Here is a 14420-nt window from a genome sequence, read left to right as displayed (position 1 = left end):
GTTGACCACAACTTCTCTGCTACTTGCTCTTTTCTCTTCACAGTATCACAGTATAATTAAAGTTGGAAGAGACCTCAAGGATCATCAAGTCCAACCTGTCTCCACAGACCTCTTGTCCCTGTTTCTGTACAGGGGTGTAGGGAGAGGAGCAGAGTGGGGGAAGAAGCTGCTGCAGCTCCCCTGGTGTATGGCCAGGGGAGTTCTTGTGCTGTTTATCTATTGTAAATACCTGTAACCATTGTGAATATTGTCCATTTCATACATATCCATTGCATTTCATTGTAGGTTGTAGTTTTGCTTGAAAACACAGCTTCACTTGCTTCCAACTGAGCTGGTCTGGCAAAATTTAATGGTGGAGGGGAGGGAATTTCAGCCCACCACACACTGGTACCACAACACCCGAAGCGACAACAATTTCCCTTAAAGAGCAGAGCTGATTCCCATGTTTCTCCATTGGTGTGTCCACCACTGCTGTACTTACATCTGGGGCTGAAGTTGTGAGAGTCCATGAAGGTGATAGAGAGGGGATCCTCTGCGTGCAGCGTGCTCTGGTCGGCGTAGCTGCGGTCCATGGCGTTCACCATGTGGGTCATCTCCTGCCGGGTGGTCCCCATGGCGTCCTTGCGCTTCTTCGCGAGTTTGCTGCCCAGCCAGAGGTGGGGGGAAAAAAAACAACCCAAAACCAAACCACCTTAATATTGGCTGAACATGAACACCTGGAGCAATCATTATCTACGCTCCGCAGTGGCCGAGCACAACTTGTCTGCCGTGACATTGATAGGAGTTGCCTCCTGCTATGAAGCTGTGAAGGGCCTGGAGAATAAAGTGACTGAAGGAGCTGGGGATGGTTAGCCTAGGAAAGAGGAGGCTGAGGGGAGACCTCTTTGCTCTCTACAACTACCTGAAAGGAGGTTGTGGAGAGGCTGCTGCTTGTCTCTTCTCACAGGTAATTAGTGATAGAGCAAGAGGGAATGGCCTTCAGGTGTGACTGGGTAGGTTTAGACTGGACTCTACAACTGCCTGAAAGGAGGTTGTGGAGAGGCTGCTGCTGGGCTCTTCTCACAGGTAATTAGTGATAGAACAAGAGGCAATGGCCTCAAGCTGTGACTGGGGAGGTTTAGACTGGACATTGGGGAAAGAGTGGTCAGGCACTGGAATGTGCTGCCCAGGGAGGTGATTGAGTCATCAACCCTGGATGTGTTTGCATGTGGTGCTTGGGGCTATGGTTTGGGGATGAACCTTGTAGAGGAGGGTTCTGGGTTGGGCTTGGTGATCCTGAGGGTCTTTTGCAACCTGAATGTTTCTATGATTCTGTGAAAGAGTTGCTGGGTGTGTGCTCGCTGTGCACACACAAATGCTGGGAGGGAAGTGCTAACTTCTCTAGCCTGCTAATATTTCTCTTTTTTTACCCTGTAGAGTAATTATCCTAATACAAACAAATTGGAGAATAGAATTACATTTCAGCTGAAATGATAAATAAGAAGCATCTGTGCATGCAGTTTTATCAACCAGCTCCATTTAGATCTGTGCTTTGATTTTATAAATGGGTTAATTCATTCCCCTTGCTTGCCTGCCTTGTTAGGAAGAAATAATTTAACCTTCTAAACTGCATTGTTAGCCAAAAACCCCTACAAAAAAACAAAGCAAACAAAAGAAACATAATTATTCAATATGGTTTCATATTACCTTACATGTTCACAGTTGTTCTCCCCATTCAGTACACAAGATAAGAAGATGATTCCACACTTTGTTCCTCAACTTTGGCTCTTTAAGAAGCAAACCAAACCTCCCTCACTGCTCTTCCCCTGCTTGCAGTCTGGGAAGGTCTTAAATTCTGCCATTGATGGTCTCACACCGAATGCATCACAGTTAAACAGGACCCTGATTGTACAAGCAGCCCCCCTCACATGAACAGCCTTAAAGTGCACACCTCAGAAACAGCCTTCAATTCTTTCCCTTTGATGAAGAACTGGAAGTGGTTTTCACTCTCTCCAGAAGTCAAGCAGAAGCAGGTAATATGTTTTAATTATCTCTGAAAGCTTACTGCTCTAAAAGCTTGCATCTCAAGTAGGCAGAAGTATGCAGAGCAGCATGAAGTGCACCTTGGCTCTGCAGGAACCTGTGACACACATTAGACTGTTCTGCAGTCATAGAATCAGAATTGTCAGGGTTGGAAGGGACCTCAAGGAGCAGCCAGTTCCAACCCCCCTGCCATGGGCAGGGACACCTCACACTACAGCAGGTTGCTCACAGCCACCTCCAGCCTGGCTGCAAAATCCTCCAGGCAGGAGGCTTCCACCACCTCCCTGGGCAACCTGTGCCAGGCTCTCACCACCCTCATGGGGAACAACTGCTTCCTAACATCCAATCTCAATCTACCAATTTCTAGTTTTGCTCCATTTCCCCCAGTCCTATCACTCCCTGACACCCTTAAAAGTCCCTCCCCAGCTTTCCTGTAACCCCCTTAAGATACTGGGAGGTGACAATAAGGTCTCCTGGGAGCCTTCTCCTCTCCAGACTGGACAGCCTCAACTCTCTCAGTCTGTCCTCATAGCAGAGCAGCTCCAGCCCTCTGCTCATCCTCGTGGCCCTTCTCTAGACATGTTTCAGCACCTCCAGATCCTTCTCATAATAGGGCCTCCAGAACTGGACACAGTGCTCCAGGTGGAGTCTCACCAGAGTGGAGTAAAGGGGGGGGAAACACCTCCCTCAACCTGCTTCCCTGTTTCCATCTGAAGCTATGATGTAATAGGTGGGCAACCTGCTTCTTTGGTTAGATCTGACACCATGGGGGAGAGACACAACTATCACTGAGAATACTGGCTTCTTAGAAATGTATGTTTAAAGCACAGCTTAGCCTCACCAACTCTTTTCCTACATAAAATAGCACCAAGCATCCTGTGAACTGTTGAGTCAGTGGTTATCTTGTATTGCTTCCACTACAAGGACTGCTTGCTCTTCCTGTATGCTTTTTAACACTCTGTGCTGTGCTCAAACAGACAGAAAGACTGTTGGTGTAAATCATCCATCCTGGGAACATCCACCAGAAAGGACCCACACCATTCTCTAGGGCTGGAAGGACTTCATGTTTCTGCATATCTAAGAAGATGTTGGAGGGCTGTTTCTTAAGGTCACAAAGTGGACAAAGCATTCCTGAGAACAAAGCTTCTCTCCCTGAGCAGACTCATCTCCTGCAGGGACAGGATGAGGGGCAATGGCTTCGAACTAGAGAAGGGCAGATTTAGATTGGATATCAGGAAGAACTTCTTCACTATGAGGGTGGTGGAACACTGGAACAGGTTGCCCAGGGAGGTGGTTGAGGCTCCTTCCCTGCAGATATTCAAGGTGAGGCTTGATGAGGCCCTGGGCAACCTGATCTAGCTGGGGATGTCCCTGCTGACTGCAGGGAGGTCAGACTGGATGAGTTTCAGAGGTCCCTTCCAGCCTGGACCATTCCTGGCCTGTATCAGGAACAGTGTGGGCAGCAGGAGCAGGGAAGTCCTTGTGCCCTGTGCTCAGCACTGCTGAGGCCACACCTTGAGTCCTGTGTCCAGTTCTGGGCCCCTCAGTTTAGGAAAGATGTGGAGTTGCTGGAAGGTGTCCAGAGAAGGGCAACAAAGCTGGGGAGGGGTTTGGAACACAAGCCCTATGAAGAGAGACTGAAGGAGCTGGGGTTGCTTAGCCTGGAGGAGGCTCAGGGGAGACCTTCTTGCTTTCTACAATTACCTGAAGGGAGGTTGTAGCCAGGTGGGGGCCTGGTCTTTTCTCCCAGGCAAGCAGCACCAGAAAAAGAGGACACAGTCTCAAGCTGTGCCAGGGGAGGTTTAGGCTGGATGTAAGGAAGAAATTATTCACAGAGAGAGTGATTGCCCATTGGAATGGGCTGCCCAGGGAGGTGGTGGAGTCGCCATCATTGGAGGTGTTTAGGAGGAGACTGGATGGGGTACTTGGTGCCATGGTTGAGTTGATTAGGTGGTGCTGGGTGATAGGTTGGACACGATGATCTTGAAGGTCTCTTCCAACCTGGTCTATTCTATTCTATTCTATTCTATTCTATCCTATCCTATTCTATCCTATCCTATCCTACCTCCCTCCTCTCCCTTCTGACAGATCACAATAGTTGCAATATTGCCACTCAGTAACTCCCTTACCACAAAATCCTAAAGCTGGTCTCTAAAGGTGCTTTTTCCATCCAGCTCCTGTGGTGTACAGGAGGCCTCTGTGTGTATCAGTTGTTCAGTGAAAACTAAACAACCAGCACCAGTTGGATGCCCCCTTGTAGCACTTTATTCTATGCACTACCTCCATGCTTTCCTATTTCCTGAAGGAAAGCTGGTTTCAGTGATGCTCTTGGTAGAAGAAGTGAAGACCATCAGAACTTGCAGAAAGGAAAGTGCTGCAGCTGTATAACTGGTTACCAGCATCATCAAAGCTTTCACAAAACTGGCATTTCTAGTTCAGACTGTTCCAAAGCCTTTCACTGTACACTGAAGATCTCCTTTTTCTAATGCCACCTCAGAAAGGGAACAAAAAGACTATTACATCTCATCTCTTGACTATATTAAGCCCTTCTTTGAAGCATCACTTTGTAACAAAACTTGCAAGCTACGCTAAATAAATCAACAGCTATTAAGGCTTTCAAGTTATTAACTTATTACAGTAGCTACTTTCTAATTCTCGTGCTGTGCTTCAACTCCTAAAAAGGTCTATTGTGCTGTAGCACCGCAACCCAAAGCTGCTGGGAAATGGGAGGACAGCTTTATTGTTCCGCAGCTCCCAGCTCCCTCAGGGGTTTGAAGACTTCTTTCTCTCCTTCCCTCCCTGGGCTAAAGGCAGATGCAATCTGCGCTTCCTGAGAGCTAAGCAAATCGTTAGGTTAAAGTACTTGGGGCTGACAGAGAAGTGCAAATGATTCTCATTATCCGCTAAAGGATCCAGTTGGGTGAACCTGTGCAGGTGGGTGTTGCAGTGGGAGCTGGAGGGGGGGAAAGTGCTCCATCCTAGGATGGTTAATTACCTTGAGCCGAAGCCATTGTTATTTAACAAGGAAATGATAATTTGTCACAATAAAGCAGAGAATGGCAGCTGGCTAAGCCAGCTTAGCTGTTTCTTCATTTTCAGTTTGTTTAACGAAATGAACTAATCTGCTTAAAACTGCGGAAGAGCATCGCTATCAGACACCGCTGCTTCAGTCATCAAAGCACTTGAGAGCATCCTCAGATCCCCTCCGAAGTCAAAGGCTTTAAGCAGTTAGGTAAAATTAAGAAGGGCTCCAACCGCTTTGCTCCAAAAGTGCCGCGGCCCTCCCGCGAAAGAAAAGTCATTTGGTCAACCCACGGCAAAAAAACATCTCCTGCACACCAAGGTCAAACAGGAAGAGCCATGTTTCAAAATGGCTATGCAAAGCACCTCACAAGCAATGGGAGACCACAAAAAAATACCCCTGCAACATCCTGCAACCTGACACAGTCTCAGGCTGTACCAGGGGAAGTTTAGGCTGGAGGTGAGGAGAAAGTTCTTCCCAGAAAGAGGAATTTGCCACTGGAATGTGCTGCCCAGGGAGGTGGTGGAGTCCCCATCCCTGGAGGTGTTCAAGAGGGGATTGGATGTGGCACTTGGAGCCACGGTGTAGCTGTCAGGAGGTGTTGGGTATCACAGTATCACAGTGCCACATCCAATCCTGACAGGTGCCAGGTTGGACTTGATGATCTCTGAGGTCTTTTCCAACCTTATTGATTCTATGATTGACTATTGATTCCATGACAAGTGTCACATCCAATCCTGACAGGTGCCAGGTTGGACTTGATGATCTCTGAGGTCTTTTCCAACCTTATTGATTCTATGATTGACTACTGATTCTATGACAAGTGCCACATCCAATCCTGACAGGTGCCAGGTTGGACTTGATGATCTCTGAGGTCTTTTCCAACCTTATTGATTCTATGATTCCCCCCCACTCCTGGTTAGTATGGAAGAAGCCACTGGTAGAGCAGAGACTTATTCATGAAGGTTTGGCATTTGCCTATGATCTGAGTAAGGAAAGTGGTGCACAGGATCAACTGCTGGCAACTGATAGGAGCAATTTGTGTTCTAGAAGCACAATTTCTAGCTAAGACATGGGGAAAGAGGAGTTGTTTGCATTGTTTTTTTCTCTTAGTGCGATGTGTCACTGCGAATCATATTGCAAATTAAATCATGATTACAACAAACTAAAATGACAGAAATGGGGGGGGGGGGGGGGAGGGGGAGGAAGAAACAACAACCCAAAACTGTAGCAAAAAGCAAAAGTCTCCATATACAGTTAGAAATACAATATCCCTTTAAAAAAACCCCCAAACCACAGGGTAAGAGTAACAGGAACAATGAGAGACAAGCCTGGGAATAAAGAAAAGGGAACAATCAGCAAAACAACAAGGAATCAAAGTTTAGGCAAATTACAGAGGCTGCTTTTCTTTTTTAAAAAGGGATACTGCATCTTTAAAACATGTAAAATAGTAAGTCACCCATATTCTACTTACAGATAGTAGGAGTAAGAATAGTAGCTCCTCCTGGCAAGCAAATCACAGACAGTGGAAAAAGAGAAGCAATGGTGAATGAGAAGCGTGACTCTGTCACATTCAATAAAGCAGAGCAATGTGCGTTTCAAAAGGAAGCAAACAAACCAAAACCAAACCAAAACACCAACTGAAAGAAAAGGAAAAACCAAAGCAAACCAAAGCAAACCAAACAAACCCTCGTGTTCCTTTGGTTAGCATTTCAACTCGCTCATGCACAAAACCAGCCTTTGCTTTTGCCATGCGATACAAGAAACAACACCGAACGGCCAACCAAAGAGAAAGAATCCAGACCCACCCCAGCCTCCCCCCCCCTCAAAAAACCAAACCAAACAACCAAACCAAAAGCCAAGCCCCCAGTCTAGCTTTATCCAAAAAAAAACAAACAACAACAATGATTTGATTTCCCAGGAAGGATCACTTGAGAAAAATTCCATGCTTGAGATTTCACTCCTCGCCAGAAAGGAATAAACAAACAGAGAGATAAATAACCAACTAAGCAGACAGAGAAATAAATAAAGAAGCAGACAGGTAAACAAACAAACAAACAAATAAATAACTAACCAAACAGACAGATAAAGAAAGGAAGAGAGCAATAAATAAGCAAACCAACACACAAATCAATGTTGGGAAATTAAATGGAGTTGTTTCTCTTTTCAGCATGCAGTTCAGCAGGAGAGGATGATCACCACCTGGATGTCATGAGAGAAATGAACAGCTGTGTACAAATGGTGTGCAGTAAAATGTGCCCTTTTTGTGTGTTGTTTCTTTTCTTTTGGACTTTTGGGTTACACAAGCGAAACAATTCCAGGGTCACAGGATGATAGGGGTTGGAAGGGACCTCTGGAGATGATTGAGCCCAAACTGACAGAGCAGGAGCATAGAATCTAGGGCAGGTCGCACAGGAACGCATCCAGACCGGACCTGAAAGTCTCCAGAGAAGTCTTTGTGAATTGCATTCATAAAGAGATTCAATGAAAAGGAAACCAAAACCAACCCAAGAGATTTCATGTCCTTGACTTTACCACCTTTAGCAGTACACAGGTGTCTGGGTATATGTTTGTCTGGTTACTGTATGGAGCTATATGAGTACACACGCTGGAAAGGCAGAGGTGTGTGTACTGACATACGCACCCCACAGCTCCTCAGTGCAAACATATGCTCTCTATTTGCTTTTACAACTGGAGATGCTTGGGGTAATCATGCTACAGCATTAAAAATATGGAAGGTAAACAAATGGAAGGAAATGAAAGACATCTGGAAATAGTCCAACAATGACTTGGGGGGGGGGGAGGGGGAGGATAAAAAACCCCAAACAAACAACAACAACAAAGAAACCAACAAACCAACCCAAAATGGCATTGCTTGTTAAAGATGCAGTATCCCTTTTCTTAGCTGGTTTGATTACCCCACGAAAAGGACGAGCTGTTAAGAGCTTCATTCAGGGGAAAGCTTCAATCCAATTTGTACCCAATGAGCAGGCAAAGCCTAAACCACCTCGAGCTCATCAACCAAGCTGTTTAGCACTCCATATTTCAGTCCAATGTGATGCTGCAGTTCAATCAGATGGGGATAGCCATGGCTGTGCGTACAGTGACTCAGTAACCCAATGCAAACGCAGGAACCATTTGTTTTAGGGACTTGCCCGTGCAAATAAGCCGTGGTCAATTCAGGCACCAAAAGGGATACTACATAAAGCATCACTGAAGATGTACACTACGGAAGATGATTCAAACAGATTGGTTTCCAGTCCCACCACAACTAAGTGAAGTGTTGTTGCTGTCGGTGTGAATGTGTCAGGCTTTTTACAGCTGCTCCTGGCTTTGTTCAGAGGACTGCCCTGGCTCCCTAGATGGGCTGAGCTCTCTAAGGTGGTACAAAGCTTTTCTTCTCTACACCTTTTGGTAAGAGGTCTTGACTAAAGGTGGTATAAAAACCACCCTAAGCAGGGGGAGGGAATGTAACATACGCCACAGACAACGAATTAAACTATCAGGATGAAAAACTGCCAAAGATTAACAAGTCATTAAACAGGTTAGTTTCTCACCTGTTTGGAATACAAACTGGTACAGGAGCTGAGAAATGTTAAGTGCTTTAGAATAATGAGCAAGTATCATTCCTAAGAGGGTACTGACTGCACAGGGTCAGAAAAGGGGAAGGGGGAAAAAGGAGAGAGGAGGGGAAAGGGGGAAGAAGAGAGAGAAGGGGAAAGGGGGAAAAAGGAGAGAGAAGAGGAAAGGGGGAAAAAGGAGAGAGAAGGGGAAAGGGGGAAAAAGAGAGAGAAGGGGAAAGGGGGAAAAAGAGAGAGAAGGGGAAAGGGGGAAAAAGAGAGAGAAGGGGAAAGGGGGAAAAAGAGAGAGAAGGGGAAAGGGGGGGAAAAGAGAGAGAAGGGGAAAGGGGGAAAAAGAGAGAGAAGGGAAAAGGGGGAAAAAAGAGAGAGAAGGGGAAAGGGGGAAAAGGAGAGAGAAGGGGAAAGGGGGAAAAAGGGGGGGATTTTAAAGCATTGTTTCATGGACAAGACTAACTTGACTTCTGTCAAACAATACAACAGGGAAACTATGAGTCTGAAAGGACTCCGAATGCAAGAGGTAAGAAGGATAGGAAAAATGAACACATTGAAATGGAAGCTTATTTTCTTTTCCTGCAAATCTAGTCAATCCCATCTGGAAGTGACTGACAATACCGCATGGCAGACAGTCTCTCTCTCTCTTTCTCACACACAAACATGCACACAGAGAGGCTTCTCTCAGACATCAGGGGGATCACTGCAACATGCACTGAGAAGCTGACACTCCCCAGCACATACCTTGCAAGAAAGCTACAAACTAGAGCTCTCTTCTCTGCGAGCTGAAAAACAACTCTTTGGGGTCGCTTGTTTGTTTTTCAACCCTTGTGGAACTCAAGACAGGTTGGCTGGCTGCATGTCTTGCGTGCATATTATGAGGAGTCAGAGCTTTTGCACATGTTTAAAGTCTCAACCACAGAGGTAAACGACAGAGAAAAGTAAAAGCACTTTGGGGGGGAGGGGAGGGGAGGGGAGGAAAGAAAAGATCACATATGTAGCTAACTAACACAGAACACTAGTATGCATACCTAATGTTTCTAATGCAGACGTTCCTTCTCCAAGTTATATATCTCCAGGGACAATTGTAAAGAGGCAATACATTAAAAAAACTCTGATGCAAACCAGGAAATTATAACAGATAGAATGATCTTAGCCACAACTCTAGCACTGTTGGGTTTTGCTTTTTTTCTCTCTTAAATCTCTAAAAACAACAGCAAGCTGCATTTCAGAGGAACATTTGCGACATTTACAAGCACACTTTTCATTAGGGCTTCTGCAAAAGGCAAGGGAAAGCAATGCACACGACCACTGGAAGACAAAGGTCTCCTTCTACTCGGGAGGAATCGGCTTGTGCCCCGCAAAGCAGATCCACCAGGGAGGGGGTGCACGGGAAGAGAGGAACTGGGTTTGCTGCTATTAACTAGGGGTTCGCTACGGGCTTCTAGAGCAGATTAAGAGAGTTGCAACTACTGGAAGCTGAGGCTTTTAAAAAAGCCAAGGAGCGATAGGGCAGCACAACCGCCTTAGAGGTAGGAGCGTCGGGATGCGGCGCTAGCGCCGTGCAAGGCCAGGAGATGGCGCTATTGCTTACTGGCTAAGAGAGGGCTGCGAAAAGAATTAACATTCATCCAAATTAATGCACTTTTAAACAATTTCATGCACTGAGGACTCGCTAGATAATTTTTACAGTGATGCAGTAAGAGTTTTAAGGGGGGGGGCAGGGGGGGGGGAGTGGGCGAAAAATAAAAGTCAAGTTCACAAGAGCATGACCAGAGGTATAAAACTACATTATTCTGCAAGTTGGATAACACACAGATACAAATAACTCATTAGAGCTGCATACAGAAAATCAAATTCATTAGATGATAACAACACGAAAAGTGCAGTAAGTTATTCTTGTTTGGGTTTGGGTGGGGGTTTTTTTTTCCCCCCTTCTTATTTGCTTTTTCAAATAATAACACAAACGAAAGGCTGCCTGGATTTCAGTTCCACCCGTTTCAATCCGCTGCACACCCCTCCAGTGGCAACAAGGCACATCCCTCCCAACTGTAACTTAAAGCTACCTGGAAATAATTCAGGCTGAGCAAGCATACAACCTAAATGTAGAGCAACCCTCTCTTTCCTATAAAGAAATCCTCTCCCTAACCCCCATCCTAAAAGACACAGCGAAATCAACGAGAAACACAGAGCACTCATCCAAAAACTGTTTGTGAGCTACTGGTTCTGAAACCTCCTTTGTTGTTTTAAAGATCTGTAAAATATTGATAGGGAGTGGGGGGAAAAATACCCAGAAAGATCAGCAAAGATCCCTTCCTTACCTCTTTTTGACTATCAGTATGACAACAAGGAGAAGCAGGATGAATACCAGGATCCCAGCACTGATTCCTGCTATTTTCACCACTCGATCTGTTTGTTTAGCTGGATCAGGAATCACCTCAGGTTCTTCTGTTGCTGCTGCTAAAGGGATGAAGGAAAAAACAAACAACAAGTTGCTTAAACGTGTAAGCACTAGAAAGAAGAAAAGCACACAGGCTGGACCTGATCTCAGAGGTCCTTTCCAGCCTGGATGATTCGGTGATAATTGGTGCTAATTGCCAAGTATGTGTTTTGATACAGCAGCCAGGGTACAGCCACAGGCATCCACACACAGGCATGCAGACCCATTCTAGTTATCTCAGTGCTTCCTTTCAATCTATGTCTCTCATCTGTTTGCAACACCAAGGGTGGGTTTACTCTTTGCTTTTCCCCTGCTCACAGGCAGGGATGGGTACGTGCATACATATAGGTGTGTACATACACATGGCTATAAATATATACAGGTATAAATCTAGAGATAAATATAGATAGAGCTATAAATAGACATATGACTATAGATATAAATATAAAGAGATAAATACAGAGATATGGATAGAAATAAAGCTCTAAATACAAACACAGACACAACTATGAACACAGATACAAATATAAATAGGTACAAATACATAGCTAGAGGTACAAATACATAGCTATAGATACAAATATATAGATATAGACACTATATATATAGCTGTAGGTAGAAATAGCAATACAAATATATAGATATAGATACAAATATAATTAAATGCATATCTATATCCAATGTCATGTACACAGACATGCATTTGCATCTACATTCCCAGTTGTGCTACCTGCATCACCCAGCAGAAGACAAAGCAGAGAGAATCTAGCAACTAAATCACCACTGCTCCCTTCAATGTTATTTTTTGCCCCCTCCCCAGATATTAAATATGGAACACTGAACATTGCCCAGGGAGGTGGCATTAACTCCCAAACAGCAAATGAAACTCTTCTATTCCAAGACACAGCTGGCATCCTAAACTCTATTCCTTCAGACAATTTCAGTCCACCTTGGGATAGGAATTCACCTTACAGCACCTGGCCTGAGCTCTGCGTTCCACTGGGAACTTTGATTCTTCAAACAAAGTCACCTACAAAGCCAAGCCTGAAGTCAGTAGCACCTTTATTTCCAGTTAGAGGCCCTGGAAAATAAATAAATAACTGAATACACTAAAATCAAATCACTGCTCTACAGAGAGATGAAACCACTCCACAGCACAGCTGTGTGGGCTGAGGCCACAGGTTACAGGAAAGCAGAATGCGTCTGAAGTGGCACAGCCCTCCAGCCTGCGCCTCTCTGCATCGCGGCCCGGTGCACAAAGGATCAGGAACGTGAGGTTTTCCAGCCTGGCAGAAGTATCAGAAAATGTAAATAGGTTTCAGCCAGGGGTAAAATCCCATGAGATGTTTACTTGTAAAATAGGAAACGGCTCTTCAGCGCTCCGCTGCTTCCTTTCCAAGGCTGTGGCTCTGCACTTTGCCTTCCCCCTGCTCACAGGCAAGGTTTGTGCACGTCCTTGCTCTCCCTCTGGCCTTTCTTCACCCACACATGCAGCAGATGCCACTTAACTACTTCCTCCTCACAGCAGCTGCACGTAGTTACAAACTGTTGGTATCATCCTGGTTATGTCATTACACAGATGTCCTTCACCCTGAAACTAGGACGCTTCTCAACAGACCACCAAAACCGTCCCTGGAGGTGCTCAAGACAGGCTTGGACGTGGCACTTGGAGCCATGGTTTAGTTGTCAGGAGGTGTTAGGTATTAGGTACTAGGTTGGACTTGATGATCTCTGAGGTCTTTCCCAACCTGGCTGATTCTGTGATTCTGAAGATCACCAAAAAAATCCCAGGCACAAATCCAGGCTGGGCAGGGACTGGCTGGAAAGCAGCCCCGAGGAGAGAGCCTTGGGGGTGCTGGGGGAGGAGAAGCTCAACAGGAGCTCTCAGTGTGCACTTGCAGCCCAGAAAGCCAGTCGAAGAGAGGGCTTCGAGGTGACCTCATTGTGGCCTTCCAGAATCTGCAGGGGGCTACAAGAAGGCTGGGGAGGGACTTCTCAGGATCTCAGGGAGTGACAGGACTAGGGGGAATGGAATGAAGCTGGAGGTGGGGAGATTCAGGCTGGAGGTGAGGAGGAAGTTCTTCCCCATGAGAGTGGTGAAGCCCTGGAATGGGTTGTCCAGGGAGGTGGTTGGGGGGCCATCCCTGAAGGTGTTTAAGCCCAGGCTGGATGAGGCTCTGGCCAGCCTGATCTAGTGTGGGGTGTCCCTGCCCATGGCAGGGGGTTGGAACTGGCTGATCCTTGTGGTCCCTTCCAACCCTGACTGATACTATGATACTATGAAAACAGGCAGAACAAAAACCAAGGCGAAACCACACCTGAGAAATCCTATTGCTCCATGGGCCTTTCAGAAAGCCAGTGCCAGGGCTTGTTGTTTACTATTTCCATTCAGGTGCCATGGGCAGGACCCCAGATAATCTTTGGAGGCTGTTTAAAATGAGTCTTTATTACCAACTTCTGTAAGCTCCATCTCAGCAGCATCTGAACCACTTACAAACAACTTACCCTGAGAACAGCCTTCCAGACACCCATGTAGGAGCTGGGCAGGCAGTGAGAGCTCTGGCAGAGCTTTAATCTTCAAACTTAATTATCATTCTAAGACATCATCATCATAATCATTTCACTCTCTTAGAGCTTGAACTCTATCTGCTGAGAAATACTAAATGCTTCCTCCTCTGTGTAAATCAAGCCTGCATGCACACCTGCATGCACAACCTGCAGGACTCAACACTATTTGTTTTGTTTGCATTCTGTGTGTTGCTGAAGTGTTTAGGAGTAAGGGTTGGGGTCAGGTGTGTGGTGTTTGCATGGGTGGCTGCCTGCACACAACTCATATTCATACTCAAGGATTAATTATAGAACTGCTTTGGTTGGACTCTAAGAGATCTCTGCAGAGGGACCTTGCCAGGCTGGGCAGATGGGCAGAGTCCAAGGACATGAGATTGAACACATCCAAGTGCTGAGTTCTACACATTGGCCACAACAACCCCATGCAGTGCTACAGGCTGGGGTCTGAGTGGCTGGAGAGCAGCCAGGCAGAAAGGGATCTGGGGGTACTGGTTGACAGTAGGCTGAACATGAGCCAGCAGTGTGCCCAGGTGGCCAAGAAGGCCAATGGCATCCTGGCCTGCATCAGGAAGAGTGTGGCCAGCAGGAGCAAGGAGATAATTCTGCCCTGGGCTCAGCACTGGTTAGGCCACACCTTGAGTCCTGTGTCCAGTTCTGGGCTCCTCAGTTTAAGAAGGACATTGAGACACTTTTTTTAATAGAATAGAATAGAATAGAATAGAATAGAATAGAATAGAATAGAATAGAATAGAATGGAATGGAATAGAATGGAATAGACCAGGTTGGAAGAGACCTT

At 45.9% G+C, this 14420-nt stretch overlaps 1 protein-coding gene across 1 annotated transcript in view; it reads right to left on the bottom strand.

Moving 5' to 3' along the window:
- Positions 1-14420, bottom strand: part of PTPRK (protein tyrosine phosphatase receptor type K) — a 536009-nt gene that overhangs the window by 42179 nt on the left and 479410 nt on the right. The window contains exons 14-17 of the mRNA XM_054174148.1: positions 10938-11076; positions 9648-9689; positions 6519-6548; positions 482-642 (exon numbers count right to left, since the gene is read on the bottom strand). Of these exons, the coding sequence (XP_054030123.1) occupies positions 482-642; positions 6519-6548; positions 9648-9689; positions 10938-11076 (372 nt within the window). The remainder of the gene's footprint in view (positions 1-481; positions 643-6518; positions 6549-9647; positions 9690-10937; positions 11077-14420) is intronic.

The sequence above is a fragment of the Dryobates pubescens genome, chromosome 28 (assembly GCF_014839835.1).
Source record: "Dryobates pubescens isolate bDryPub1 chromosome 28, bDryPub1.pri, whole genome shotgun sequence".
Classification (NCBI taxonomy): Eukaryota; Metazoa; Chordata; class Aves; order Piciformes; family Picidae; genus Dryobates; species Dryobates pubescens.
The sequence above is the reverse complement of the archived record's forward strand: the minus strand, read 5'-3'. Positions and strand labels throughout refer to the sequence as shown.